This window comes from Melanerpes formicivorus, unplaced genomic scaffold (assembly GCF_026170545.1).
Source record: "Melanerpes formicivorus ecotype bairdi unplaced genomic scaffold, bMelFor1.0.p_v2 SCAF_33, whole genome shotgun sequence".
NCBI lineage: Eukaryota > Metazoa > Chordata > Aves > Piciformes > Picidae > Melanerpes > Melanerpes formicivorus.
This window is the reverse complement of record NW_027142385.1, coordinates 3,538,108-3,563,112: the sequence shown is the minus strand read 5'-3', so window position 1 is coordinate 3,563,112 and position 25,005 is coordinate 3,538,108. Positions and strand designations below refer to the sequence as shown.

The 25,005-nt window shown below is 40.2% G+C and overlaps 2 protein-coding genes across 5 annotated transcripts in view; one reads left to right on the top strand and one right to left on the bottom strand.

The window, feature by feature from the left end:
* Positions 1 to 25,005, top strand: part of RALGPS1 (Ral GEF with PH domain and SH3 binding motif 1) — a 93,527-nt gene that overhangs the window by 21,917 nt on the left and 46,605 nt on the right. For all 4 annotated transcript variants that reach the window (XM_068155698.1, XM_068155696.1, XM_068155697.1 and 1 more), the window contains 2 exons: positions 271 to 363; positions 2,754 to 2,880. In XM_068155698.1, the coding sequence (XP_068011799.1) occupies positions 271 to 363; positions 2,754 to 2,880 (220 nt within the window). The remainder of the gene's footprint in view (positions 1 to 270; positions 364 to 2,753; positions 2,881 to 25,005) is intronic.
* Positions 6,139 to 23,607, bottom strand: ANGPTL2 (angiopoietin like 2). The gene is made up of 5 exons (XM_068155699.1): positions 23,183 to 23,607; positions 13,334 to 14,190; positions 8,948 to 9,141; positions 8,445 to 8,715; positions 6,139 to 7,809 (listed from the first exon to the last, which is right to left on the bottom strand). Exons 2-5 carry the CDS (start codon positions 14,139 to 14,141, stop codon positions 7,610 to 7,612), a joined length of 1,473 nt encoding a protein of 490 aa, XP_068011800.1. The 5' UTR covers positions 14,142 to 14,190; positions 23,183 to 23,607; the 3' UTR covers positions 6,139 to 7,609.

Genomic DNA, 25,005 nt, shown 5'->3' with positions numbered 1-25,005 from the left:
GAAGGAGCAGCCTTAGAAAAATAACCAATTAATATTAAATGCAGCTGGTATTCTCAAGTGAAATGCCTCTTGTTTTGAAGGTTATGGTTGGGAAATTTGCAACTTCTAAAGCTGTATTAAGAATTTTCCATATTGCCATCACTGGCTAATGTTGTCTGCAGTCACTGGAAATGTTGTATTTTACTAATGCAACTTTGAGATTAATCCTGCATCCCTTTTTGATGTGCTAAAAGTTCTTGGGGTTTTTTTGTGTTTGGTTGGGTTTTTTAGAAGCTTCTGGAACTGAATAACCTTCATTCACTGATGTCTGTGGTGTCAGCCCTGCAAAGTGCACCTATCTTCAGACTGACCAAAACCTGGGCCGTAAGTGATTCCTTGACCGTTGTTTTTTCTGTCTTATTTGAATTCTGAGATTTTTCTGAACTCTACTGAAATGCTGAATTGCATTCTCTGGAAGAAGATTCTTTCTGTGTTTCTTGTGGTACTGTGGTAGCAGAAGTGGTGATCTGTTACATATTTTGTAAAGGGAGAGTTTAAATGGCTGCACATTTTAAACAACTTTTTTTCCTCTAAGAGTTTCCTGCTTTTCTGTCTACTGATTCTGTCCTCAAGAGGACTTTAGTTCTTTAGTTGATTGCTCACCTTGGAAGACCATTGTCTACCATATCACATTATCCAAATGATTGTGTGTGTCATTAATAAATTGCCTAAAAGGAAAGCCAGAAAAAAGACCCAGCATGGAAGTGTTAATTTTGTGATTATCATGATGCATTTCAATTTTCATCTATTTCTAGAAATTAAACACATTTGTAATTCCATTTTCAGAGATTTGATCTCTTGAAGGCAGAATTCCTCGTTTAAATTTCCTTAGTTTGCTATTACTTTAAGTGAAGAACACAATTATAATGTAAACCTGCTGTATGTTATCTTTAAATATACAAAGAATTAGCTAATTCTCATTCATTTATTATTTATTCCACTCAGTGTGGGTCACCACAACTGTTCAGAACTGATAAAGGAGGTTGTACTTAATTCTTTTACCTAATTTTATTATGTCTTTAAAATGCCTGTAACCTTTTTTTATGGCTTAGTTGCTCAGAATTAGGCTATAGTCCAGTAACAATGTAGGGGTTTGCTGGTTTGAGCAGCATCATGAAGTTGGAAGTTAAACAGAGAAAATTGCTAACATATGAAACTTAAGTGTGTGAGTAACTCCAGCCTCAAGAGGTATAAGGCACAGTAGTTCAAAAATGCAACACAGTGCAGAGTTAGGGCCTCAAGGAATTCTCAGTGCTGTTTAGAAAGAAAACAGCAAAATTATTCTGAAATCTTTTGTACCTTTTGTATTACTTTTTAGTAACAGCTGTTACTTAACCGTGATGTGGCACTCACTGTTCCAGAATTGCTCAAGGCCTCAGGGCTTCTGTTTCCAGTAGTGTTTTACTGATGACTCCTGTCAAGTCCATCCTGTTCTGAGCAAGGCTGAGTGAAGCAGTTAATGCATGTCCATGGCAGTGTTTTTTACAGCAGTGAGCAGCCCCACAATTCTCCAGAAGCAGAACAAGTAGGCTTAAGAGCTCTGTAGTAAGAGAACTGGCATTTTACAGAGGAAGAGGTGTATTAAGAAATGTGCTGTGGAACAGCTGCCTGTTGTCAGAAAGTACAACTGCAGGAAGCCAGTGTGTGTTGCCATAATTCTGCAGGCATTCTGCCTCAATTGGCTTTTAAAATAATCTCCAAAATATTGCTGGTATTTCTAAAACCAGCTGAAATAGGGAATGTGTTTTTACAGCTACAGATCTGGGGGCTGGCTTTGTTTGTTTGTTTGTTTGCTTTTCAGTCTTCTGTCATTCTCGGATTTCTTGGGTTGCTAAATATTTTTCTGATTTACTGTAGTAAGTCCTGTGGTAGAAAACAGAAGTTTAAGTATGACAATAATTTATTTTCCCTCTGCTTTTCTTTCCAAAAAGTTCTGTCCTGCTTTCAATAAGGCTGTGTTGAAATGGCACCTTTTTGTTCAGAGCACTTTCCATTGCTGTTTCTACTTTCAAATAGCAAAGAAACAATTACTGTATTTCATGGAATCCTAGAATGGCTTAGAAAGGACCTCAGAGATCATCTGCTCCACTGTTGGCTCCCAGCTATGGGCAGGGACACCTCTCCACTAGAGTTGGCTGCTCAAGCCCTCATCAAGCCTGGCCTTGAATACCCCCAGGGAGGAGGTATCCACAGCCTCTCTGGGCAACCCATTGTATTGTCTCACCACCCACATACTGAAGAACTCCTTCCTAAGATCCAGTCTAAATCTACACTCCCTCAGTTTAAAACCACTCCCCCTTGTCCTGTTGCTAGATACCCTTATGAAAAGTCCCCCTCCAGGCTTTCTCTAGGATACCTTCAGGTATTGGAAGACAGCTCTAAGGTCCCCCCAGGGTCTTCTCTAAGCTGAACAGCCCCAGCTTCATCTGCCTGTCCTCATAGCAGACATGTTCCAGCCCTTGGATCATTCCTCTGGAAGGCCACAAAGCTACTTGTTCATAGCTTAAGACTTACATTGAATTACATTTTGATCTTTTTATTCTTACTAGGTAGTACATTTTCAAACAACTGTGTTGCTTTGGCTGATGAGGAGTTTAATCTTAACTTGACTATGTTGCCCTTTGCTGTGGGTGATTTAGCAAACGTTATTATTTATCTTTGTGCAGATTTCATCTTTTAACATTTTATGATCTCCTTCATTGCTTCTTTTATAGCTGTTGAATCGCAAAGACAAGACCACCTTTGAGAAGTTAGACTATTTGCTGTCCAAGGAGGATAATTACAAAAGGACAAGAGAGTACATCAGAAGCTTGAAAATGGTTCCTACTATTCCATATTTAGGTGAGTGTAAATCTTCCTCTGTAGCTCATTTTCACTGACAAGCACAAATACAGCATGTTGTACACGTGGAGGACGCTGCCTATAGAAGGTATGATTCTCTTTGTTTCATATTGAGAAAATTAGATCTGTTGGATTACTTTTGAGCTATACACTATTCAGGGTCTGTGATTTGTAATAGTTTTGTGCATTATTCACATCTTCAACTGTGGGCTGTGTGTGTTATCCTTGTCTTCAGAGCATTGGGTTTCTAAAACACCTTTGAGTACGACATGATTAAAAACCTTGTTCCTGTAGCTTTCATGTTTGCTGGCCTGTTGTTTCAGATACCTTCTAATGTGATGTCTCTGTGGTGTAGTTGTAGCTTTGTGTCAGTTTCTTAGAAATACTTAAAAGAGAGGTACAAAGTTTGTAGTCTGTTCAGTTGATTGACTTGTCTCCTCAAGTATTCCCCTGTGTTAGTCCTGTAGACACACTAGATCATTCTTTCCCTGACTGCTCTTTTAACTTGCAGTTCCTGCCCATTACTGAGCTGTGCAGCATTCCTGAGGAACACTGCAAAAAAACAGATTCCAGTTAAACAAGGATATTCAGACACTGAATGCCTTTCTAGTAATGGGCTTTCTAAAAGAAAGAGTTAATCTAAGCAGCATTTAACTGTCTTCTGTAAGTAATATAATAGAAGCAACAAGATAATTGAGTGTAATCATTTTCAAGTGCCCAAGAAAAGACTGTGATAGTTGTTTGCCTTTTCTGTAGCAGCCTACATATGCAAAGCATGGCCCTGTTGAAGTAATTGTTTTGAACAGTCTATAAATATGACTTCCAGAGAAAAATACATTAAAAAAAGTCAACCCAAGTCTGTAATTCCCATCATAGATATTCAGCACAAGTTACTAATGTTTGACCAAGGTATAAGTGGCAGAATACATCATAAAAAGATGTCTTGAAACATTTTAAAGTATTGATACAGCCACAAACTCCAGTTCTAATTCAAGTTTTACCTAAAAGGAATGGCTGCTATTCCTGACATAGGAATTCCAGCTGATGACCTACAGTTACAGCCACACACATGAAGAGAAGTGAAATATTCTGGGAATGATGCATAACAGTTCTTGGAGAATGTGCTCTGTTCTTGGAAGGCTTCTCATCAGTGTGGTACCTCTTACTTAGAATGAGCAATCCTGACATATTCACAGACTTTCAAGTAAGATACATGAGGAAAACTTTACTTTTTGCATAGGCTTTCTAGCACCTCAGGCTTGTTAGCATCCTTAAAGTACTCAAAAGACCACACAAACCCCCTTTAGGGGAATGTGTAAGCAATCAAAACCATCAGTAACTTCATCTGACTTGCAGTAGGCTTTTTAGAGTCTTGATTCCTTTTGCTTTTTTGCTGTTTATTCTGTTGATTAGAGCAGGGGGGGTTGTAGACAGGCAGAGGTTGGTCTCTTCTCCCAGGCAGCCAGCACCAGAACAAGAGGACACAGTCTCAGGCTGTGCCAGGGGAGGTTGAGGCTGGAGGTCAGGAGGACGTTTTACACAGACAGAGTGATTGCCCATTGGAATGGGCTGCCTGGGGAGGTGGTGGAGTCGCCATCACTGGAGGTGTTCAGGAGGAGACTTGACAGGGTGCTTGGTGCCATGGGTTAGTTGATTAGGTGGTGCTGGATGATAGGTTGGACGCGATGATCTTGAAGGTCTCTTCCAACCTGGTTTATTCTATTCTACTCTTGAGAAGAAAGCATGACATGGTACTGTGCTTATTTTAATGGTTTGGAGATAGTTTGGGTGGTTTGTTACTTGGTTTTTGGGGGGTTTTGTTACCACCACCAGAAGGAAGGAGCATGTTTCTGTGAAGGTAAGATCCTTAGCAAATTGTTCTTTGAAGAATTTCTTTTGTTCTTCATCAAGGGACTGTAAGAGAGGAAAATAGATGCCTCAGAATTACTGGCAAATACATTGTCATGGAAGCTTTTTAGGCTCAAAGAGAGAGGATCTGAACAACTTCTGGGAGTGTTTTATTTACTGTATTTGTGTTTGTGGAGTGGAAGACTGGCATAAATTCAGGAGTGTAAAGTTTTCATGCATCTGTGTACTGTTTGTATACAGCAGTTCTGTCAGTCTGTTCAGCTGTCTAATCCTTCTTTGGAGGAATGAACTTTGAATTCAGGCTTGGTTTGATTTTGGTCAGAGTGAAAATCATGAAGTGCTCTCTTTCTTACTAATCTTCTCTTCAGGGTTGTTTGCATAGGTCAAATAAGCCTATGTCTACATGGCATACCAGAGTTCACCTCCCTTTATTTCAAGCATGTTCAAAATTGTCATCTGGACAAAGTTCTCATGTTGTGCAACCTCTTTGCGCTAAGCCTTTCTGCAGGGCAGCAGTTTTGTTAGTGCTAACAGTTGATGGTTGCTTTTCTACTGCTTTGTTGTTTATGCTGCATTATGTCTGGGGTTTTTTTGGCTGAAAAAAACTCTTGGTACCTGTTTTTTTTTTTCAGTGAGCACTGAAAGCAGAGTTGTGTTCCTTCCCTGTAGCGTGCTCTCATTAGGTGTGCATTAAATACACCTTGTTCCTTATCTTCATCTGTAATGAGCAATGCCTAAGTCTGGAGAGCATCTTTAAGCAGGAAGTTTGAGGAAACAAGATCCTGTTTTTTACTGATTTATCTTTAGCAAATTTATAACCTGATAGGGACTGTGTGTTCTACATGGATGAGGTATGTGCCTGATAAGAATTCTTAGGTACCTGCCTTTATTCTTGTACTCTTAATAGTCTCTTGAATGTAACTTGTTTTCTGTATCTTGTGGAGTTAAGCCATCAGTCTACTGTGTGAGTTGTCTTGTCAAAAGTAGTGGTTATCTGTAGATGCCAACAGGAATTTTACTGCCTGAATGCTATGATCCTGATTGTTAGAGCACTGCCAGGCTGCAGAGCAGTAGATGCATTTAATGTTGCCTAAAATGGTTTTCTGGAGTCCAGTAGATAAACCAATGGAAGAGAAAGCTTGAATTGTTTGAAAATCTGGGGGGGTTTGTAGGACCTGCAGAAAGTTCTTCCTTCTTGGGATGTGTGGAAATCTACTATTTTTCTCAGCTGAGAATTGCTTTGCTTTTGATGTTGCAATATTTAGACACTTCACACCTGTTAATAGGAGCTGTGTATCCGAATTGATTTGAGTCATGAGGCAGAGTGGTGTGAAATTGAGTAATGATTCTCGGGAGTAATCGGAACTAAAAGAGGATGAAGTCTGAACGTGTCAAAATAACATTTGTTGCTTTATTAAAGGATTACAATATTACAGGGGTAATCTAATATATTAAAAACCCTACTTTTATATACAACACATGCTACATCATGTCAGTTTAATGCACATCATACTGTGGTAAAGAAATGATGAGGTAATAAGGGAAAAAGTGTGCAAGCACACACGGACACACAGTAAACGTCTTACAGGCTTACTGAAAAAGATATTGAACTTCCAGGGGCCCCTTTTGCTTTCCCCTCTTGTATGCATTCTTTAACTTCTGTTTTTCATAGTAGTTGCTGTTTTGAAATGGGTGTTTGTAACAACCTGTTCTAGGAACCTACCTCAGAAGAATAGTAGAATAATCCCAGTCTGTATTTCCTAAGTTGTGACTGACCTCTAAATATAGATGAGTAAATCTATCTGATAATTTGACAGTAGTATAATTGTGAAATATGGTAAATACAGCTTCTTCTGGCTACAGGTAACTTCTTTTCATATACACTTTCATCTACTGGCTAAGGATATTAAATATCTTATATATTGGTATCCATCATTTGCCTGCAAAGGTGGATAATCCCTTTAATTTATATCCAGCCATTTCTGATTACAGAGGCTACACAGCAGGTGATGAGTGAAGTAATGTACAAACTACTGTGGCAGTTGTGTAGTACAGTATGTTGCTTATACAGTACATCTGTTGTAAGTCTGGTTTCATTTCCATATGCAGGTAGCTACTTCATTTAGGTAGGAAAACTCAGTGTTTTCAGTCTAAAACTATTGGAATCAAATGTGAATTCTTAGAGGAGCAGCTTATTCAAATGCTCAAAGTGTGAAGGGGAAAGACTGGATGTATCACAATGGTTCGAATATTTGCTCTCAAAATCCAATTCTTTAGCACTAACTTTATTGATGGCAGTTATCATTAAATCAGAATAATCACACTAATGTACATATACCAGCTACACAGTTCAAAGGATATGATTTCCTGTGTCAGTTCCTTGCTTATAATAATAATAAAACTCTTGCTGTACAGTTTGTAATATTTCCTGTATTTGAGAATATTTATACATAATATAACATACACAAATAGTTTTAAGTGTTGTGGCAGTATTTTTACCATCCAAACTTAATTTACAGGGAATAAAAAAAAACCAGAAAGTTTTATCTACAACCCATCTAAACTGCCAGTTCTAAAAGGCTTAATATCACTACTTTCAGTACCAAGAAGTGTTCTGAATGTTGTCACTTCAGTTCCTGTTAGGTTTTTTTTTCTTCATCTGTGTTGTTGTTTTTTTCCTGGAGTGATTCTTGACTATACAATATACAAGCCCTCACATCTTAGCAATAAATGTACAATATCTTACATTCTTCATTTCCGAAAAGATAATTCCAGGTAATAACATCCTAGCTTTATGGGATTTTTATTTGTTGTTGGCTTTTTTTTTAGAACAAGAAAGGAAACCAAGAGAGGAGATATTTCAGTGGAATGTGTTGGGGTTAGGTCTTATCATCATAACAACTTTCTTTAGTGAATACGATCCCCCTCGGAATTCGGCCCAGTAAACGCCATCCTGATAACGACTGCGGTAGTGGCCTCCACGATACCAAACTCCATTGAGATTAGAGTGAGCACATGCATTGTACCACCATCCTCCCTTCTGGTAGTGAGCACAGTTACCTGCAAAACAAAGCTCTGCTTCAGTATGAGGAGTAAATGAAGTATCTTGCAGCAAGCAAGCTGAGCACAAACCCATTTGTACAAACGTGTTTTTAAACTGTGCTGAACATGTAGTTTTACCCTATGGTAGAGGTGGATGTGAGCTTCTCAGGAACCAGCTCTGTGATTAGGTTGTACAGATGGACAAGTTAGTGTTACTCTCTCCCTTGCTGGAAAACTTGTTTGCTTTACTGTCTCAAATTACAGCTCCCCAGCATATTTTACTTGTTCAGTGTAAATGATAATTCAATGACAATTTTTGTTGCCTTGTTAGAAGACAAAAGGGTTGATACACCAAGTTGTGCTTCACAAATTGCAGTGGGTTGGAAGGGACCCTCAAAGGTTGTTTTGTCCAACTCCCCTGCAGTGAGCAGGAACACCTCCAACTAGATCAGGCTGCCCAAAGCCACATCAAGTCTGATCTTGAATGTCTCCAGGAGTGGGGCCTTCCTATGTTACCAAATCCTAAATCTCTAAAAATGTAATTTGTGTGGGTATGGCCATAAGTATTTTTCCTTAAAAAAGGAAAAAAGACATAAAAAAGGGACAGATGGACAGGGGAAGTGGAACAGCCAAAAAATCAAGGGGTCTTGTACCTGTGTAGACATCGTGGTCCCGGTCCAGCGTGGTGAACTGTTTCCCGTTGTGCCAAGTGAAGGAGTCTCCTGCATTGCCATTGTAGCGTCCCAGTCTCAACTTGTAATATTCACTCTCTGGTTCCAGTCTGAAGCTGGCATACTCGGCAAACACTTTTCGACCTGACCAGTCTTCCATTGTTATGAGCAGTTTGTAGTTGCCTTGATTTGTTAGCAAATAAATATTTTCTAATCCAAGCCAATACTCTCCATCTATATTACCAAATCCTTGCTGTAAAGGAAGCAAGAACAGCATGTTAATACTATGTAACTCCTTCAGTGGTTAAATCTGTGTTAAGTAGACACCCATAGTAACTTATTTGATAGAGAATTCCTCTTCTGGAAGGATGAACACACAAATTCCTTCTCAAGCTGTTAGCCAGACTCTAAATTCCCCTTTTAAATGAACTTTTACCAATAATTTTTATAGGATAGAAAACATTGCACTGCTCACTTGTCCTGACCTTGTATGTTTCCCAGTTCCTGAAAAAGTTGACAGATCCATCCAGCCTTCTCTGGATGACAGTCCAGCCACCAGGGTCATGCCGTTGATCACACCAGACCTGCATAAGCTGGTTTGTGTTTTCTGGTTTTACAAGATAGATGGAACTTGTGTCATGGCCGTCCTCTAAAGCTTGTAGGCAGTCTCTCCAGGGCCCTGTGTCAAAACAGAAGGACTCTGCATCAGAATGCAGCTGAACGTATCTTTAATGCAGGGTGGGATTTGAAGTGGTAGCTTTTGCCAGTAGGTTTGCTTCTGAATAGTGTGTGGGCTTCCTCTTATTGAAAATACAGTGTCCACTGAGTGTTTTCAAACATTAGTTTGTTGTAACTTCATTTCTGGAACACTTCACAATGAAGTACTGATAAAGGTTAATTGTTTTGGTTTGGGTTTTTTTGAGGCAGCTGCACTTACTGTTTGTAGCTTCAAAGAAACTATGAATGACTCCATAGATGAGTATTAATAGTAATAATTTCCTCTAGGAGAAAAAAATGGTAAACTTGGCTTTGTCTTTGAGAAATTCAGCTTTTTACATGCCCTAAAAAGTCAGTGGCACAGATACTAACAGTGGAACTGGCAACTTAATTTAAGGACTTGAGTTGTTATTGTTGTTACTTTAATGATAACACAAAAGTAGAAATAGATTTGTAACATGAATTGCTCACTTACATAGTGAGTGAAATCTCAGGTGCATGAGAAGACTTCAAAAACATTTTTCATTCACAAAAATTACAAATGAAATTATTATATATTATACAATTATATAATATATACTAATTAAAAATTAATGCTTTTCTGTTTTCAGATGCCTTCCCCCCACCCCCCAAGTTTAATAGAGTCCATAAAGACCTTAGGCCTTTTGAAAGTACCTCACGTTTATGATTTTCCAAGACATTTTCTCCAGTGGGAAGATATTAGATTCCATTTTAATGAGTGAGAAATTTAGATAGAGACCCTTAGTTGCTTTGCTGCATAAGCAGAAATGAAGTCATCAAGAACCCTCATCTGTTACTGTCAAGATATTCTCTTTAAATTATTTCAGTTCATTTACCCTTTCTCACACTTCACTGTCCAGTACTGGTAATGCTAGAGTTTCTCTTGTGCTCAGTAAATGAGTTAGTAATAAGTGAAGTTTACAGAAACAGTGTTTTGAGGGTGGGGTATTTTCTTTTGGTCTTTTCAACCAGGGTTCAGGCATCTGCTTCTCAGCCTGGGCCAGTGTCTCACTGCCCTGACAGTAAAATATTTTCCTTCCTTCTATCTAGTCTAAATCTCCCTCTTCCAGTCTAAAACCATCACCTTTCATCCTGTCACAATGGGCCCTGCTAAAAAGTCTATCCCCATCTTATTGGCCCTTTTAAGTACAGAAGGTGGTTTCCCTGAAGCTTCCTCTTATCCAGGCTGAACAACCCCAACTCTCTCAGCCTAGCCTCAAATCAGAATGGTTCCAGCTCTCTTATCAGTCTTGGTCTCCTCTGGCCCCACTCCAACAGGTCCATGTAGAATAGAATAGAATTAACCAGGTTGGGAAAGACCTCTGAGATCATTGAGTCCAACCTATCAGCCAACAGAATCTAATCAGTTAACTAAACCACAGCAACAAGTGCCCCATCCAGTCTCTTCCTAAACACCTCCAGTAATTGCTCTTAGGAAGCAGAGATTACCTAGTTCTGCTTTGCACTCAGAGATTACCTAGTTCTGCTTTGCACTGATGCTTTCACGCTGTGTAGCACATTAAGGAAATGTGGTGTGATATTTCAACTTCTTACATATGGAAACTTGGATCCACATAGCTTTTAATTAATTAAAAATCATTAATATGAATGGGAAAGACAAGATCTGTCTTGAAGCAGTGAAGTAGCTTTAGTCTTACAGGCAGGCATGATCTATGTGCATAATTTACTTAAATGTTGATTGTTTTGGTAGGGGTGGGTGGGTTGGTTGGTTGGTTTGTTGACACTTGTTGCCTACCTCTTCCAGTGGGTTACCAACTTCCAAATCTGCTGGGAGAAGAATACAGGAGATAAAAAAAAATATACAGCCAGGTTTTGCAACTCACTAGGGATAGGGTTTTTTTTTCATAGATAACTAAAATAGAGAAAGGGGGAAAAAAACAAAATACATGGGATATTTGAACCTAGTAAAGTAGGGAAGAGCTGATTGAAAATGGGGAGTAGGAAGCAGTGCAGGTGATCTTGATGGTGAAATATTGGAGGCCACAACTTTTTTTTCCAAAAGGGAAAGAAGCACAAGCAAGCTGTGAAGCAATTAATGAGTTTTCAGGAGAGGGTACTAGGAATGAGAAAGGTCTTTAAAGAATGCTTGAAAGATATTTCACTTACAGAGAAGCAGAGAAATGCTGTACTAAGCTTGAACCTACTTTGAGATCAAAGTGTAATTATTGAAGAGGCCATTCTGTAGTGTATTGCTCCAAAGAAACAGACCTGATTTTTCTCCTGGTCTCTTCTCCCAGGCAGCCAGTACCAGAACAAGAGGACACAGTCTCAGGCTGCGCCAGGGGAGGTTCAGGTTGGATGTTAGGAAGAAGTTCTATACAGAAAGAGTGATTGCCCATTGGAATGGGCTGCCCAAGGAGGTGGTGGAGTCGCCATCATTGAAGGTGTTCAGGAGGAGACTTGATGGGGTACTTGGTGCCATGGGTTAGCTGTTTGGGTGGGTTGGATTGGTTGATGGGTTGGACGCGATGATCTTGAAGGTCTCTTCCAACCTGGTTTGGTTTATTCTAAATAAAGGGTTTTGTTTTACATAGAACATTAGACTCATATTTTTGGCTGAGGTTCTGCCTGCCACAGTGTAAGCTTTGGCTAGTTCATCTCTGACAAGATTGTGAAATAACTGTTTGGTGGCAGTGTACTTCAGATTGAAACACCTGCTCAAGTTTCTTTCATTACATCTATTTCCATGGAGAAATAAGTTGGTTTCCTTTTAATGTGGAAGTTGCATGATTTGACAGCTCTAAGGAGTGTGATGTCATTTGGAATATGTCACAAATACTCTTGTAATATGTTCTGAGTACAGTTCCATGTGCCTTACAGTGTTTCAAGTCTTGGTTTCAGATGTCTCTGTGTTCCCTATGTTGTTTTCTGAAGCCAAGTGCCTGTTGCCCACACACTGGTGAACAGATTTCTCTTACATGGGACACAGTACTTGACTATTCTTTGTAAATATGTGAGACCATACTTGAAACTAGATTCTTTAGCTGATATTTCTGTATCAGATCAAGTGACCTCTAATGCAATTTCAGATGGCTCTAACCTTGCTTATGGCAGAACTCCTAAGACTCTTAGGAGGGCTGTATAATATTCCTTACTACTCTATCACTTGCTTCTCTTTGCTTCTGTCTTAGGGCACAGGGGGGGTCCCAGGTGAGGTAGAGAGCAGATCTATATTCCTTTGAGTTACACAGGCACAAAAATTATCACATGCTAGCTCAACAAATCTGTGATAGCTTCATGAAAGTTTACACACACAGTGTCAAACCTCCTCAAATGTCATGAATTAGAGCAGTTCCCTCCTGGGCACAGGTAAATGAAATTTAGATGACTGACTCTTCATAAGATTTATCTGCAACTCCTTTCTGTGGGGCTAACCTGTCTGAATAGGCTAAACATTCAGAATTTATTTGCCTTTTTTTCTTACCTATGCTTGTACTACAGAAAAGTATATTAAAAATACACAAGATAGGGACACAGACAACATCAGATCTCTGAAGTCTGTGTCCAGTTCTGGGCCCCTCGGTTTAGGAAGGACATTGAGACACTTGAACGTGTCCAGAGAAGGGCAACAAGGCTGGGGAGAGGCCTTGAACACAAGCCCTATGAGGAGAGGCTGAGGGAGCTGGGATTGTTTAGCCTGGAGAAGAGGAGGCTCAGGGGTGACCTCATTGCCCTCTACAACTACCTGAAAGGTGGTTGTAGCCAGGAGGGGGTTGGCCTCTTCTCCCAGGCAACCAGCACCAGAACAAGGGGACACAGTCTCAAGCTGTGCCAGGGGAGGTTTGGACTCGAGGTGAGAAGGAAATTCTTCACTGAGCGAGTCATTCATCATTGCAATGTGCTGCCCAGGGAGGTGGTGGAGTCACCGTCCCTGGAGGTGTTCAAGAGGAGATTGGACGTGGCACTTGGTGCCATGGTCTAGTCATGGGGTCTGTGTTGATAGGTTGGACTCGATGATCCTCGAGGTCCTTTCCAACCTAAGTTATACTGTGATTCAAAATACCTCATTTGCATTTAGTTTGCTAAATGCATTCTGCCTGTAGTTTTGATACTACAATTAAGATGCTGACCCATTGCACGTGAGCATGAACTAATGAAGACCTGTTACTTACCAGATGGTTTATCGGTTGAAGTTGGAATGCTGGTCACTGCAGGCATGGTTGGTAAGGTGGGTGGCAGAACCTTTAAGTTCTGATCGCTCTGAATCTCGTTAGTGGAGATCTGGTTAATAATGCGGTTGTAAGTAGGAGGCTGGTAGACTTTATTCGGCGGCTGAGGCGTTTGTGGCAGTGGCTTTATGGATGGCATTCTTTGACAGTGTTCTTCCAGTTGGGCGATTATTACTGACTGATTATTGGCGATCGTCATCAGATGTTGGTACTTGTGCTCTAAGTCCTTGTATTTGTTGGCAAGCTGCAACATATCTGCAGTTTGGTTCAAAATCTTATTCTCAAGCTGTGAAAGTTCTAAGGCGTTGTCACGCTTTCGGATGATTTCGTGTAGTAACTGCATGTAGAGTTGGGTGACACGAGAATTCATGTTCCTGCTCTCTTTCCTTAAGAGTTTCACCTCGTTAACAATCCCACCATCCACCTCTACCAGTTGCTGGAGAGTTTCTATTTGTCTCTTTTGTTTAAGAAGTTCATTGTTAAGTAACTGTAACTCTTGCTTATTTACCCTGTTTTCAAGTAGAACTTCAGGCTCCTTAGAGTTTACACAAATGGCACCTGTCACTCTCTGCTGAGGTACAATAAAGGTGTAAGTGCACTTGTCCTGCGTCTCACTGGAACGCTTGTATCTGTTCATGTAAATGAATTCTTGCTCCGTTTCCTCATTGTTGCCTTCAAATTCTTGAGTTTCACTTGCAGTAGCTCCCAAAACAGATACTAGCATTAAACAGATGAATCTTGTTGTCGTCATGATCCTCTAGTTCTGGTCAAATATTCTTCTGCAAGGAACTTCTAAAAATCTGTTTTAAAATAAATGTATCAGTCAATAACAAATAGGAAGTCAATGCCAAGTGTACAACCGATAATCTGCTCTAAAACTTACAGGATACCACACAGTAATTAGTACAGCTGTGTACAGAAGATTTTTCTTATGTAACCTGAATTTATGTTGGCTAAAGGGGACATCATTCTATCATTCTGTGGCCAGATATGTAGTTACTAGTTACTAGTTTATCCAAAGCCTGCCAAGAACCACAAGGAACCAAGTACTAAATACCAGGGTTTGAAAAGTCTTCTCCTCCAGGCAAGTACCACAAAAGTTTCCAAGATTAGTGTTTTCATTTAAATGAGAGTTATGTTTTCATTTCTTACAGTTACAAATACAACCTTTAAGTGTAGACAGAGTGTAAGCTAATATGTGCTCTTAAAAGTTCTAACAATATTAAACAGCTCATTTGCAGTGTTTTCTAACTGCATGTAGATTGCAGGAGACACAGCTTAGGTGCAATGGTACAATTTTGCTTTGGTCAGCAGTATTGAACCTCATAGTTTAAAAAAAATACATATAATTATAAAAAGGAAAAAAGTTACTCAAGACAAGTCCTTAAAAGTTACACATTGAAAATTCTGCTGCCCAAATGTAGGCAGTGTAAAATCTGTTGGTTTTTTCCAGACTATTGGAATTACAACTGGAATGTTTATTGAGACTGTCACTGGAGACATTGCCTTTACACTCAGCCTGGTCTCTTCTTGGTAGGGGTAAACCACATGTATATGTGCATGGTGGACAAGGATGGCCCCCAGCTATTAAAATTAGCTGATAGTGTTTATTGGCATACTGCTACAGGAGCCTTCTGGTGAAATAGTGATAGGATGAGACAAAACAGCTTTAAGCTGATTTAGACTGGAGATGAGGAAGAAATTCTTTATAGTTAGGGTGGTGAGACTATGGAACAGGTTGCCTGGTGGGGGGGGTGGATGCCCCCTCCCAGGAGGTGTTCAAGGCTGGGCTGGATGTGGCCTTGAGCAACCAGGTCTAGAGGAATGTGTCCCTGCTTGTGGCTGGCAGGTCAGAACTAGATGATCTTTAAGGTCTCTTCCAGCCCAAACCATTCTGTGATTCTATGAATCTAAGAAATTACACTTAGTTTTCAGATCAGATTCATACTCAAGATGGAAATTTGAGGCCATCACAATCTCTGTTAAAAATGTCAATACCAGAACTTCCTAGGCAACAGTCTCTTGGAAATAGGAACACTGTCACTGCTGCCAGGAATGCCCCATCACAGATCACTCTCATATCAGCTGCTGCAACAGCACTTTGACATCATGTATTTTTAACAGCTTTTTGTTACTGAATTTAAATAGGCATGTGTATATAATAACCTGGTTTTCCCAAAATAAATAAAATGGGGAGGAAATGCAGCATGGAGCTTTGTCAGTGGGCAAGGCCTGCTTGATGCTTTTTAAAGTCAAGGTGATGTTACCATCGTATTTGTCTTTGCTTGGAAACCATTTCACCATTCAGTGTTTAAATAACTGTCACCTTACTGCTTGGTCATCTTAGTCCAATGGCATGCTTTAAATAACATGACATGATGATAGGAACAGCTGTCAGAAATTGGAATGAGTCCAGCTGGGCACAACCAACATGGACAGCTAGAGGCTGGAGGAGATGATATATGAGGAGAAGCAAAAAGAACTAGGTGTTTTAGCCTCCAGAGGACAAGGTGAAGGAGGCATCTTGCTGCTGTCTTCAACTACTTAATGAGTGTGTGCAGAGAAGATGGATTATTCTTATAAGTACACAGTGAACTTATAATGGTCACAGACTGCCTGAGGGAAAACTTATTTTGGACTTTAGAAAGAATGAATTTGACAAGGAGGGTGACCAAGGACTGAAATAGTCAACCAAAGAGGTGGTGGAATCACTGTTCCTGCAAGTGCCTAAAGTGTTGAATTGAGCAAGGCTCTGGAGCAGTCTGATTTAATGTTGAAATTAGCCTTGCTTTGCAAGGTGAAGGTGAGGTCCCATCCTGTCTCAATGGTTCTGTCATACAGGCAGCTGCTGACTATAAAGAGAACTTTGTTTTAAGAGTATCAAGGTGATTGATTTGCATGCTGAAAACATTACTCATGAGATATGGTTGTCAGTCATTCACTTTTTTCTGTTGTTCTGAAATAAACCATAGAGCTTTCTGTAAATGCTTCTGTTATTTATTCAAACCAAAGTGATCAGGACTTGATCCTTCTTACAGGTTTTGGATGCACATTTTTGCCTCACTTTGTTATTCAGAATAAACTCTGTTCTTGTTTTGCAAGCAGTAAGGAATTGTGCCTTATGGAACTTGAGAGTCTTGAAAACTTGTCAGATAAAAGTTTGGAGTTTGGTTTCTGAAAGTAAAGGAATGTTATTTGGAGCCCTGGAAAACAGGGAACATAAATTCACCCCAGACAGCTTTAACTTGCATAATCAGCATTTGCACAGCAGGTCACACTTGGAAACTCTGGCAGTTTTCCAAGCCTCATATTTCTGCACAGATGGACTGTTTTTGCAAATGTCTCTTGCATGTAGGTGTAAAATGAGTTTTATTTCACCCTTTGAAATAGGTTGGGGTGTTGGTTTTATTTTTCCCCTCAAAAACTGTAATTATTATGGCCACTGAAAAGAAACTAATTTCCTTAGAATTCACTTGTGTCTTTGTTACCGTATCTCGTATCTTTAGCTGAGCGCAGGATTCAAGGTGCACATTCTTCCCTACTGAAGAAATACAAAGCAACATAAAACAGTTTGGTGTTTTCCCCCTTTTTAAGAACTAGTTAAGAAAAAAATGGAACAGAGTTCATCAGCCTCATCTTAACATCTTTCAAAACAAAAGAGTGTTTCAGTTGAAAGGGACCTACAGCGATCATCTTATCCAACTGCCTGACCAATTCAGGGATGACCAAAAGATTAAGCATGTTATTAAGGGCATTGTCCAAATGCCTATTCAGTGCTGACAGGCTTGAGAGCACCACTCTAGGGAAGGCTGTTCCGGGGTTTGGCTACTGTTTGCAGAAGGTAAGCCACCACTGAATGACATCAGTGTGATTAGATTGTGCTGAAATGTGTCTCTCACATGATCTTGCTGCATGTCACCTTTTCTAAGGTGTTCTTCCTGTAAGGGAAAAAAAGCATTGAAAGGAAAAGTACATTGGTAAGAGAATGCTCTTGTGAAAAGGGAAACAAAAGCCGTGCTGGCTTCAGATATACTACTTCTTGCAGAGTCTGTTTATGAAGTGATCTCCAAATCTTTCATGGTCTGTACTTGCTTAGTTGAAAAAAAAAAATCATTATTCAGAATGCAGCCTGTTTGTTGCATGTTGTGATGGACTACATGACATAAATGGCATTTCCTCTCTTCTGCAGATGGATTCAAACGAAGTTCAGAACCAACATGCTTGCTTGAGCATCTCTCAGTGATTAATCTTTCAGGGAGGAAAAAGTTTGCTGGAGGAATTGGGGAGAGAAGCCAGAGAAACAATTTTAAGGAAGTAGTTAATGTTTTTTAAGCTCTTCCTCCCCTTTCTGAGTAGGAGAACATCAGATTCTTAAAACAGCAGAATTCCTTCCCATGGGAGAGGAAGATCCTACTTACTCAGTGTCTAACATACACTACCTTTCAGTTTTTCTGTTGCACTTATGCCAAGTAATTGCTCATATTCCTTGTACTTAACTAGTGCTGTTGCTCGCTGATCACTTGGTTCTTCCTGTTTCTCAGGTTCCCTCATCTTCAATCCCTCTCAGTAGCTCTTCTGCAGAGGACTAGGAGGGAACTGTATGACTGAGGCTGCATTTGTCCCCACTGCCAAATTCCACTTAGGTAGCTGTAGATTGTTCTAACTCACCTTTGTAGAGAACTACATTATGTAAAAGCTTCCCTGCGGGCTTGGTACAAATTTTGTTACTACTGGAAGTGCAGCATACCTGTCTGCTATCCTTGTGCACGCTGACAAAACAAATGTACAAACAAAAACTGGGAGAGAGAGAGGCATGCTTAAAGAGCTGTAATTAAAATGACAACTCAAGTAGAACATGTAATTAGGAAAAAAAAGAGTTAGAAGCAAATTAATTTCTGGATTCTGGCTGCTCAAGACTTGTGTATTTGTGAAAGCACTTTTCATGGGAGTTGAGTTGGGACAAACTTGCCCTCGTGCAAACCTAAACCCAGGTTTGTGTGTTTGTCATACTTGGCACTATAAATTATTCAGGAAAAATGCTTGTTTTTGTATTATTCCATTTGTCTTTTACCAGTATAACTGCATCTGTAAGAAAACTTTTGGCAGCATTGTTGTGTGGGCTGTAATCACAGTATTCTTCATACTCCCAGCCAGCGTAAGTACTTTGGTTAAAATTACAGTTTGCAGACCAAATGTTTGGCTATCTGTATGCAGAATTGGAAGTAGGTAATAATAAGTTGGTTTGTTTGCTCATTCATTGTTTGCCCAACTGAGGATGTTCCCATGATCTGGTGAAAATAAAAAAAAAAAAAAAAGGAGGAAATAAACTTTCTGAAAGGGCTATCAGATGTTGCAGTATTTGATTGTTTTTTCCTGTCGGCTAAAGGGGAAAAAGTAAATAAAATCTTTCTTTGGCTTTGCTTTGAAATTTTTTTCCTGGCCTGTACTCTGTCATGTTTAGATGGGACTTCTAGTTAGTAAAAAATATTACAAGTATCTCCCTGGTACAAATATCTTGAAATTTATACGTGACACTTCCACAAGATTTGAATATTCTACCGCCTAAAATCAAGCAGATGTTTCGCGTCCCATAGTTTAATCGCCCTCTTGAGCCTGCATTGACACATGGTCAAAATATTTCTACATGCAAAATACTGATTTGGCAAATGTTCATTTTCTTAATCAGTTTCCTAGCTTTTAATGATTCCTCTTAAGGCACTGTGGCCTTTCCCTTTTTTAAGCTACTTCACACATTTCGGTGTGGATATTCCAATGTTTTTCAGGGGTTTTTGTTGGTTCTAAGCTTTGTGCTTCAGAGGATCTCATTTTTACAGAACAGACTAGCTAAGTGTCTCTCTCTGATTTTGTTAAATACCTCTCCTTGGGATTTTTGTGTAGAGTAGCCTTTTCAACCCTATGGCTGGTTTGGCAGATGGAATTTCTTCATAAGTAGACATTTCTGAATTACTCTAGAAAGAAAAGCGTTTAGGAAAGCCTGAATATATTGTCGGTGCTTGCATCTAGATCTGAAGTGGTTTTGCAGGCTTGAATCTTTCCACCATTCAGAGAGTAGAATCTCGTCTCTAAGTTTGCAGTTTGTTCTTTTTACAACTAAACTTTTCAGCATTCTGCAGGAAAAAGAGCTGAGGCTGTAGGAAGACCACTGGACAGGGGCTGAGGATTTATTATGTTTTACTTTGGCTTACAAATGAGTTGAAAGAGGAAATGTTTTGGCATTTAAGGAAGAATCACCTCTCCTATAGCATTTCAGAGTAATACAAAAGCAAAATCATTGTCTATGTAAATCTTGTGTGGAAAGCCTTAGCTAAGGTAAATGTGGGAAATGATTACCTGAATGTCATAGCACAATACGGATTTTGTATCTTAAATAACACTGGTGTGGGTTACTCCTACAGCTAAGGAGCATAACCCAGTAGGTAAAAGCAGTAGAATTGCTTCTTGGTGCTGCTCTTGTTTTTCTATATATAGTAAAATGTTATTAAGCCACTGGACTGTAGGTATGAAAATATGATGCACTGAGCTATATAAATGAAGCTTTTGTACAAGTGATACGTGACACTGTGTCTCCTCTTGGAGACTGCCTTACAGAGAAGGCAATTTTCTGTGCTGGAACTAGGATGTTACTTGAGGAGTTTTCTGGGGAGTTGAGTAAGTCATTGAGTTCCAGTGCAGTTGAATTTATTGCAAAGATAATCAAAGGAAGAAAAATCCTGCTAATTAGATTTGAGGAGCTAAAACATCAGAAGCTGGTATTTGATAAATACAGCATCAATTCTCACTTCAGAAAGTTAGATTTTTAGTGTCCTGTGTGTTACAGCTCAGGAACTAAAAGAGGCATCTTTATGGGGCTTCAGTTATGATGATGTTTGTAAACAAGATGGGGGAGTACATTTCCTATCTGACATCTTAAGCAGGAGTGCTCAGTAAGCTGTCAAAATAAAATAGGATTCCTTTAAGTCATTGTATCTTTGGGATAACAGCTGTTATTTTTCCAACAAACTGCTACCATTTTCCTTTGCTGTCATTCAGCCTCCCTCAAAAGTTTCCCAGAGTATTACATCCTTGAGAAAGTGAGTTCCATAAAATTCCACGTTAATGAATGTGTCGTCTTTTCTCCTTTCTTTGGTTTGGTGATTGTTGTTGGGGGGTTTGTTTTGGTTTTGGTACTATGTAACTTTGATTGAAGAATGGATAGGCAAGGTCCGACGCTTACGATCTCTTCCCATCCTTGTAAATTGCTGTGATTGAAAGGCTTGATAGTTTAGGGACTGGGTCTAAGTTGGACATGCCAGAATTGAATGCACCATAATTAAACTGCTAACTCCAGAAGCTTTTAGAAATACCCAGCTAGACGACAAAACATCTATAAGAAGGATGAGCTTCACACTTTTTACACAACACTGATGCTTTCTGACACTTTCTTGTATGGTTGTTTTGACTTAGAAAAAAGCAGCAGTGCTGTGCTATGTATGGATGAGTTTGGTTTGCTGTGCTGTCACTCTGCACAACATTCAGGTCAGTGAGCTAATCAGTTCTTGTGCTGGGCATATTCAGTAGAATGAAGCTTGCAGTCACTTGATGGGGTGGCTTTTCCTACATACCTGTGGTACCTTTTGTGCATTCATCAAGCCTTTAGAGAGATGAATGAAGCAGAAAGGCACAGTGTTTGGTAGCTGTTGCAGTGTTTATTCTTGAAAAGATAAAGTCTTTTGTTTGATTGTGAATTCATACAAGTTTGGTAACTGTTCACTGGAAAGAAGCAGCATGGAAAACTAGCTGTAAATCTTCACTGTGTCTTTGAGACTTTTGCCTTTGATATTAAAAGGGGTTTCTAGATTAGTGCAGCTCTACATTTTAATTGGACTCTAAAGGCAAATGGAGAAAGGATGTCAAAAATGCAAAATCCTGCTATAAAAGGATCAGAGGGTTTGGATATTTTTTTTGTTAACAAACATCAGTTTTTGCTTCTGCAGAGTCCTTTGATAGTCAGTGTTTGTGGACTTACAGTTAGCTGGCATGTTCCAGGCAGCAGGCCAGTAATATGATCTGTATTTCACAACACCATTGTGATAAGATAGATAAGCATGGATTTTTCTGAAGCTGCTTTCTTATTCCTTGCCCCGTTTCTCAGAGCTCCTGCTCTGTTCCAACTTCTCCCAAACATTCTCTTGCATGGAATTACATTAATCCATCCTCTCAGTTTTTAGGTATGCCTTCATATTTAATGTGATTTGTTAAATTTTGCCCTTTTCTACGGAGAGGAACTTCCACTGGTACAGTTTTTTTTGATGTTTAGATGAAGAGTACTGGGGTGAAAAACCTGAACACTGATTTTTATTTTCCTTTCCAGTTTTGCAAAAGGGAACAGCAATTCACAGTGAAATTACAGCACAGCAGTATGCATGCCACATGTAGTAAGAAAAGCTTTAAAGCTGTGTTTGAAGTCTTAAAGTAAATATAGTGGCTAGGAAGGGCTGATACATCATAGCATGCACTTTCAGCATTGAAAACATGATGTAAAACTAAGTTGAAAAATTAAACTCTGGATTTATGAGGGGAATGGTTCCTGGTATTTTGCCAGCAGTTACTTGACTCCATTGTAAGCAGTGCCACACTGACAGAGCAATTAATTGCTTTGGATACATTTTTATAATGCTTTCTATACACAGCTCTTCTGTCTGCTTAAAACTCTGGTGAAATTTTGGTTCAAGCATTAGTTTATCCTTCTTAAAAGGAAAACACTTTGTTCACTGAGGGGAATGGATCACCAAAGCAACACTTCAGAACGACAGTAGCTTAATTAGCTCTTGGAGAACTTTTGTTTTGAAATACTATTCAAGTGCTGCAAGAAACTTCAAAAGATTGTGTCTCTTTTGCTGCCATGTAACTCTTTTTTTCAGGTTTTGGCAAAAGAGCATTTTTAGTTGAAAGAAGCACAAATTTTCTTTCTGGATTACCAGGCACTTTAGTCCTGTTTGTGGATTGTTCTTCGTGCTTTACTAAAGTTCTGTCATAGATGTGGAATGCAATTATTGAAAGAGAGCACTGCTTTTGTTGTTGCTTCCCTTAACAGCGGCCTCACCTTATTTTCACTTAATCCAATCACTACCAAAAAGTGCTCATACTGTGTGTGCTCACATGTGAGCCTGCACATTGTCCATGAGAGCCCTTGCACAGATGCACATTTTAATAACTCTGACTCATTTTGCCCATGAAAAAGAGTAGTTAGGTCATATAGTAAATATTTAATTCTTACACAAAGGTATTCATAAATGCTGAGTTGTTACATGATTTTTTTTTGGCAGCATCATTCAAATATTTATTTTACAGATAAAAAAATGTTCCTCCAATATTTTATATCTCCTTGATCAGATATGAGTGTAAGAGAGAACTGTTAATTTTTCCTACAGGTAGTCCTTTAGAAAAGTTGTTATAGGCATCAGCATGACCTAGAAGAAAAGTGCATGCTTTTTTTCAGGGCATCTGAGGAAGCATGAAGCCTAAAGTTACATGCAGAATTTCACAGGATTTTACAATATTCCATATTCTTGAAAATAAAAGCAGGAGGACTTTTCACTGCCTGGCATCATAAAATATCTCAACTGTCTTTACAACTATATTTTAATAAGGCGGGGGTGGGGAGGGGGCAGGCTTGCTGCTTTCTGTTAAGGAGCAGTAACGTCTTTGGCAAGCTTGCATTCGCTCGTAGTAGTCGGCTGGCTGGCTGTGCAAACTCTTTAAACACAACCCCTCGGTACTGACCGCCCTTACCTGGTCTCCTTTGGCTTTTGTTCAGTCCTGAGCGTGCTTTCACCAGAGGCTTTGAGAAGAGCTCGGACGCAGAAGTTGTGACATCTCACTTAGCCAAAGCCTACCTCTTCCGTGACCTGAAGCCTACCCAGAACAGCCCTGTGTGCTGTACTGGAGTTACACAGAGAAACAACTCGGTGAACGACAAAAGTCTTTCTTTTTCTCCCTTTCTCTTCTTCAAGACTTTAAACAGCGTGGCTCCCTGCGCTCAGCTACCCATCCGCACCGTGCTGCTTCGGAGGCAGAGCCCCAGCTGCTCTCGGGGAGGGCAGAGCTCAGGCTCGCTCCCTCAAAGCCTGGATTCCATCGCTTCACGCGAGGCTAGGGCAGCCTCATTTGAACTTCAGCTCCTTTGTGGTGACTTACATCCTGGTAGGGGAAGGGAAAAAAAAAACACAGCGTGCAGCAAACTGACAACTTCTGGTTGGAGGAGCCGCCTTCCCCCTCCCACTAGCGCCGGGGATCCACCAGCGGCGGCCGCCACCCCCCATGCCTCGCCGCCCCCCAGGCAGTGGGGCCGGCGGGGCCCGCCCGCAGCCCGTGACCTCATGGCTGGGGCGGGGGCGGCGCGGGGGGACCCGGGCCCAGCGCCCGGCAGTTCGGTGCGGTGGTGGCTCAGAGACTCCCTCTTCGCTCCTGGCACCACCACCGTGTGAGAGCTCGGCCGGCCTCAGCCGCTTTGATTCAGTGATTAGCGATAATCTAACCCGAAGCTATCGATCCGCCGTGTATGAAAACGTTCAGCTTCAGAGCTGGGAAGAGATTCTGGAGGCCGTGTGTTAGCAGCGTGGGTTTGGTGTTTTAGACCCAATGAGCTGTTAGAATGTGTGACTGCATGGCACCGTCCCCAGAATGCCGGGAAGGGGGCGTACGGGGTCCTTCCTGCTTAATCATCTTTCCACAGCGGTCCCTGATGTGGAGCGATGGGATGTTTGTCATCACAGCCGCTACAGCAGGCTCTGCTCGCTTACTGACTGCTCTTCAACGGGGAAAGGCTGCCTTATGCAGAGCAGCGCTCAGACTCTCTGTTTTTAGCACTTCCTAGGTCATCTCTATCAGGAAACAGCACATTCCCAGAGAAAAGAGATTTTTTTCAAAAAAATAAATAAAGGAAAATCAAACTGTCCAAATTGAAGCAAGCTCTTAATCTAATGCAGATTGAGAATCCATCATTTGGCTGTACACCAGTGGATTTTTTAATGTCTGCTTGCTACTCGTGTCAGTGTGTTCCTAATTTGTTTGCTGTGAATTTGATTCCCCTAAGACCTTTCTAAAATTTGCTGTTACAGAGCTTTGTGTGTGAAATCCAGTCGGCAATTAGCTATCACTTCAGGGCTTACAAAAGAGTTCTTTCAATTACTATAAGCTTTGTGTCTAAGATGTACTTATGACTTGCTGGAAATCTTGCAAAGAAATTGCCAAAAGTGAAACCTCTAATGGAACCAGGGTCATTCCTTCAAGCTACCTTTTGATCAGTTTAGCAAACCAAACTCCTTTCAGTGTTATTGTATATCATAGTCATCTTTAGGGAGCTGTATGGTACTGAAATAAGAGAATGGCAGGAGTTGGAAAGAACCTGGAAAGATCATCCAGTCCAACTCCCCTGCCAGAGCAGAATCACCTAGAATAGATCACATAGGAATGCATCCAGGTGGGTTTTGAATGTCTGCAAAGAAGGAAACTCCACAACCTCTCTGGTAGCCTGTTCCAGTCCTCTGTCTCCCTCAGAGTAAAAAAGGTTTTCCTTGTGTTCATGTGGAACCTTCTATGCTCCAGCTTGCATT